This window comes from Medicago sativa, chromosome 6 (genome assembly GCF_051527215.1).
Source record: "Medicago sativa cultivar Bolivia chromosome 6, Bolivia_mono, whole genome shotgun sequence".
NCBI lineage: Eukaryota > Viridiplantae > Streptophyta > Magnoliopsida > Fabales > Fabaceae > Medicago > Medicago sativa.
Window position 1 is genome coordinate 46324701 of NC_140754.1, and position 5508 is coordinate 46330208.

Consider the following 5508-nt stretch of genomic DNA (forward strand, 5'->3'; position numbering starts at 1 on the left):
TTTTCAAATTTCTAAAATCAACCATGGAAGTCGTAGATATGCTCGTTAGATTTCCTAGGAACTATTAAATGCTTCGATTCGATAAGGCTAGACCACTTTATGCCTTTTTTAGTGAAAGAAAAAGAATCAAAAACAAGTAAAATCCGTAAATTAACAAGGAAATACACTTTACTACCATTTTGGCCGTTTTTAAAATTTCTAAAATCAACCATGGAAGTCGTAGATATTCTCGTTAGATTTCCTAGGATGTATTACATGCTTCAATTCGATAAGGCTAGGCCACTTTATGCCCTTTTTAGTGAAAGAAAAAGGGTCAAAAACAAGTAAAATCCGTAAATTAACAAGGAAATTAACTTAACCACCATTTTGGCCATTTTTGAAAATTCTAATATAAAACATGGAAGTCGTAGATATGCTCGTTAGACTTCCTAGGAACTATTACATACTCCGATTCGATAAGGCTAGGCCACTTTATGCCCTTTTTAGTGAAAGAAAAAGAATCAAAAACAAGTAAAATCCGTAAATTAACAAGGAAATACACTTTACCACCATTTTGGCCGTTTTTTAAATTCCTATAATCAACCGTGGAAGTTGTAGATATTCTTGTTAGATTTCCTAGGAAGTATTACATGCTTCGATTCGATAAGGCTAGACCACTTTATGTCCTTTTTACTGAAAGAAAAAGAATCAAAAACAAGTAAAATCCGTAAATTAACAAGGAAATTCACTTTACGACCATTTTGGCCGTTTTTCAAATTTCTAAAATCAACCATGGAAGTCGTAGATATTCTCGTTAGATTTCCAAGGATGTATTACATGCTTCAATTCGATAAGGCTTGCCACTTTATGCCCTTTTTAGTGAAAGAAAAAGGGTCAAAAACAAGTAAAATCCGTAAATTAACAAGGAAATTCACTTTACCACCATTTTGGCCGTTTTTCAAATTTCTAAAATCAACCATGGAAGTTGTAGATATTCTTGTTAGATTTCCTAGGATGTATTACATGCTTCAATTCGATAAGGCTAGGCCACTTTATTCCCTTTTTAGTGAAAGAAAAAGGGTCAAAAACAAGTAAAATCCGTAAATTAGCAAGGAAATTAACTTAACCATTATTTTGGCCATTTTTGAAAATTCTAATATAAAACATGGAAGTCGTAGATATGCTCGTTAGACTTCCTAGGAACTATTACATACTCCGATTCGATAAGGCTAGGCCACTTTATGCCCTTTTTAGTGAAAGAAAAAGAATCAAAAACAAGTAAAATCCGTAAATTAACATGGAAATACACTTTACCACCATTTTGGCCGTTTTTCAAATTTCTATAATCAACCATGGAAGTTGTAGATATTCTTGTTAGATTTCCAAGGAAGTATTACATGCTTCGATTCGATAAGGCTAGGCCACTTTATGTCCTTTTTACTGAAAGAAAAAGAATATAAAACAAGTAAAATCCGTAAATTAACCAGGAAATTCACCTTACCACCATTTTGGCCGTTTTTCAAATTTCTAAAATCAACCATGGAAGTCGTAGATATGCTCGTTAGATTTCCTAGGAACTATTAAATGCTTCGATTCGATAAGGCTAGGCCACTTTATGCCTTTTTTAGTGAAAGAAAAAGAATCAAAAACAAGTAAAATCCGTAAATTAACAAGGAAATACACTTTACCACCATTTTGGCCGTTTTTAAAATTTCTAAAATCAACCATGGAAGTCGTAGATATTCTCGTTAGATTTCCTAGGATGTATTACATGCTTCAATTCGATAAGGCTAGGCCACTTTATGCCCTTTTTAGTGAAAGAAAAAGGGTCAAAAACAAGTAAAATCCGTAAATTAACAAGGAAATTAACTTAACCACCATTTTGGCCATTTTTGAAAATTCTAATATAAAACATGGAAGTCGTAGATATGCTCGTTAGACTTCCTAGGAACTATTACATACTCCGATTCGATAAGGCTAGGCCACTTTATGCCCTTTTTAGTGAAAGAAAAAGAATCAAAAACAAGTAAAATCCGTAAATTAACAAGGAAATACACTTTACCACCATTTTGGCCGTTTTTTAAATTCCTATAATCAACCGTGGAAGTTGTAGATATTCCTGTTAGATTTCCTAGGAAGTATTACATGCTTCGATTCGATAAGGCTAGATGATGAGTCCAATATTCCAAAAATGATCATTTTTCCTCCAAACTCACGAAATTGATTTGATAATTTGAACTTTAAAATTTTTGTGACTCAAAATGCAATAAAACAGAATGAAAAATGGATATTTGGGCTAAAATGGATAACTGGCAGAATTTTGACCCAAACAGATTTTGTAGATAAAATGGAGAAATGGAATGGAAAGAAAGGGACGCCACACTCTCTAATCCAAGAAAGTGATAAGTCTATGGGATTGAGGATCACCACAAGAAAGGATTCTTGATATGATCAAAATTGGTCCAATCCAGAACCAAAGAGCAATTGCTCAAAAACACACATAGTGTAGTTTTTCACTCAAAATAGTCTTATCTTTATTGATGATTTTCGCCCCTTATATATAAGAAAGAGGTCATATGCTGTAATACAAGGAACATCAAAGAAAATAACTCTTGAAAACTCTTAGAATTCAGCCATTAATCTAACATCAATTCCTAGTGCTGAATAATTACAAAAATGGTTACAAATTGATTTAGAATGAAATTGTGCAGACAATTGATGGTGGGGCGTCTCCCATGATGCTAAAAACGTCTCCAATTGATTTCTTCAATGAATGGGCTGAAAGAAAACAATTCATTGTGCTTTAATGTGTGGCAGCACCACTTCCTTCTTTCCTTTCATGTCATGTGCTATTTTTCTCCCTCCCATTAATGTTCTTGATTTCTTTTCACTATACTTGATTCAACATATTATTTTCTTTTTAAAATAAGGCAAGCACGCCATTTAAAGCTTTATCAAGCTTTAAAATGGATAAAACACACTAGAAATTCAAACTTAGTGTTTTTGACCAGAATTGGTCCCTTACACTTTTATTACAACATAAAAATAAAAAACATCAAAATGGGCAGCAAGCAAGCCCTCCCTCCATTCCATTGTGGCCCTCATCATACTCCCCCTCTTCGAAAGAATTCGTCCTCGAATTTGGAAGTTATACAACCTCCAGGTTCAAACACAATTCTTTCAAATTTTTGTGGTACCTTCTTTGCCAATACATCTTCACATTCCTGCAAGGGAAATTTAGTACAACTTGGAAAATTTTGAGTGTTAGTCAACAAAGCCACCTTTTTGCAAAGTAGTAAATATAGGGGCTGTTTGTTCATGACTATTTCTTGAATCTCTCCTTTTTTTTCAAGCAAACTCTCTTTCTTTTCTTTTGATTTTTCTTTTTCTCTTTTTTCTTGCTCATATTTTTCTTTCATTTTCTTTTGATCATCTCTAACCTCACTAGGACTCAATGGTGCAAGACAAATCTTTTGACCAGAATGCATAAAAGTGTACTTGTTGGTTCGGCCATCGTGAAGAACACTTCTATCAAACTGCCAAGGTCTCCCTAACAACAAATGACTAGCCTCCATTGGTACTACATCACACAAAACAGCATCTTCATACTTACCAATTTTAAAACAAACCTCTACTTGTTTATCACAAAGCATTTCTACATGTTCATTAAGCCATTGAAGTTTGTAAGGCCTTGGGTGAGGTTTTGTTTCTAATTCCAATTTAGACACCAAATGTGTACTAGCAACATTAGTACAGCTACCTCCATCAATAATTAAAGAGCATACCTTCCCTTGAACAAGGCATCTTGTGTGGAAAAGAGTTTCCCTTTGATTTGATTCCTCCTCCTTAGCTTGATTTCCCAAAAACCTCCTAATCATGAAAAAGTCTCCACTTGGTATTTCTTCAGCCTCCTCTTCAACATACCCATCATGATTTTCCACCTCAACGTGTTCATTCTCCTCAATTATCATAGTTCTCTTTGTTGGACATTGAGAAGCTATGTGACCTTGACCTTGACATTTGAAACACTTAACACTTTTGTTAGTAGAAGTACTTTGAGAAGGGTTTGTTTGTATACCTTTAGGATCAGCCATGGACTCCTTTGGAATTGATGACGAGGCTCCCTCCTTCTCCATTTTATCCTTCCAACTTGAAGAGTTAGAAGAAGAACTGTTTCTTCTTACTTGGCCTTTTCTTTTGAGTTGTTGTTCCACTTTGACAGCTTGATGTACCAAGTCATCCATTTCAACATAGTGATGAAGTTCAACAATGTCACTAATGTCATGATTTAGACCATGAAGAAATCTGGCCATGGTTGCTTCATTGTCTTCTTCCACATTAGCTCTAATTTTCGCAATCTCCATCTCCTTGAAATATTCTTCAACACTTTTCGAACCTTGAGTAAGTCTCTGCAATTTGTTGTGCAAGTCTCTATGGTAATAGGATGGCACAAACCTTCTCCTCATGATTCTCTTCATCTCATCCCAAGTATCAATCGGTTGTTCTCCATACCTCCTTCTTTCTTTGATCAATTGATCCCACCATACTAAAGCATACTCCTTGAACTCAATGGAAGCAACCTGCACTTTTTCAACATTAGAGTAATTATGGCAATTAAAAATTTGTTCAATTTTAGTCTCCCATTCTAGGTATGCTTCTGGGTCACTCTTTCCAACAAAAGACGGGACTTTAATTTTTATGCCTCTTAAATGATTTTCCCTTGGTCTCCTTCTAGGCCTCCTCTCATCCTCATCACCACTGCCATCATTAGAATTTTGAGACCTTCTTTCTAACTCATCTACTCTTTGTTGGAATTGTTCAGCTTGTTCTCTTAACAGCCTCTCAAAATGCTCACGCATTGCTCTCATTTGAATCGTCATAGCTGCTGTTCTAGGTGAAGGTGGATCAGACATGATTGTGAAATTTTGTGAAATTAGTAACAAGTGTTTAAAATGGTCCTTACCACTCAAATTGCTCTTTTAGTTCTTTAAAGAAACCAAAAACAATCAACAATCCCAAAGACTTAACACAGAAAGACACTAAAACAAGAAACAAAGGATAAAAGGTTGACTAGAAATGAAAGAAATAAAGAAAAAAAAAATTAGAGTGTGGCAGAAACACAAAAAGGAGCAATTTTTTCCTAATATATTTTTTTTTCGTTTTTTTTGTATGAATATCAATATTGGACAGAAAAAGAAGAAAGAAAAAGAAAAAAAATAATAAGGAACAATAAGAAAGACACTTTACCAAAGTTTGGCCCTTTTTAGAACCTTGCTCTGATTACCACTTGATGAGTCCAATATTCCAAAAATGATCATTTTTCCTCCAAACTCACGAAATTGATTTGATAATTTGAACTTTAAAATTTTTGTGACTCAAAATGCAATAAAACAGAATGAAAAATGGATATTTGGGCTAAAATGGATAACTGGCAGAATTTTGACCCAAACAGATTTTGTAGATAAAATGGAGAAATGGAATGGAAAGAAAGGGACGCCACACTCTCTAATCCAAGAAAGTGATAAGTCT

At 34.2% G+C, this 5508-nt stretch overlaps 1 protein-coding gene across 1 annotated transcript; it reads right to left on the minus strand.

The window, feature by feature from the left end:
- Window positions 1–2517: 2517 nt before the first annotated feature.
- On the minus strand, window positions 2518–5112 carry LOC146915499 (uncharacterized). Its single transcript, XM_085716437.1, has one exon. The coding sequence runs from the start codon at window positions 4890–4892 to the stop codon at window positions 3084–3086; it is 1809 nt and encodes a 602-aa protein (XP_085572563.1). The 5' UTR covers window positions 4893–5112; the 3' UTR covers window positions 2518–3083.
- Between the last annotated feature and the right edge of the window lie 396 nt (window positions 5113–5508).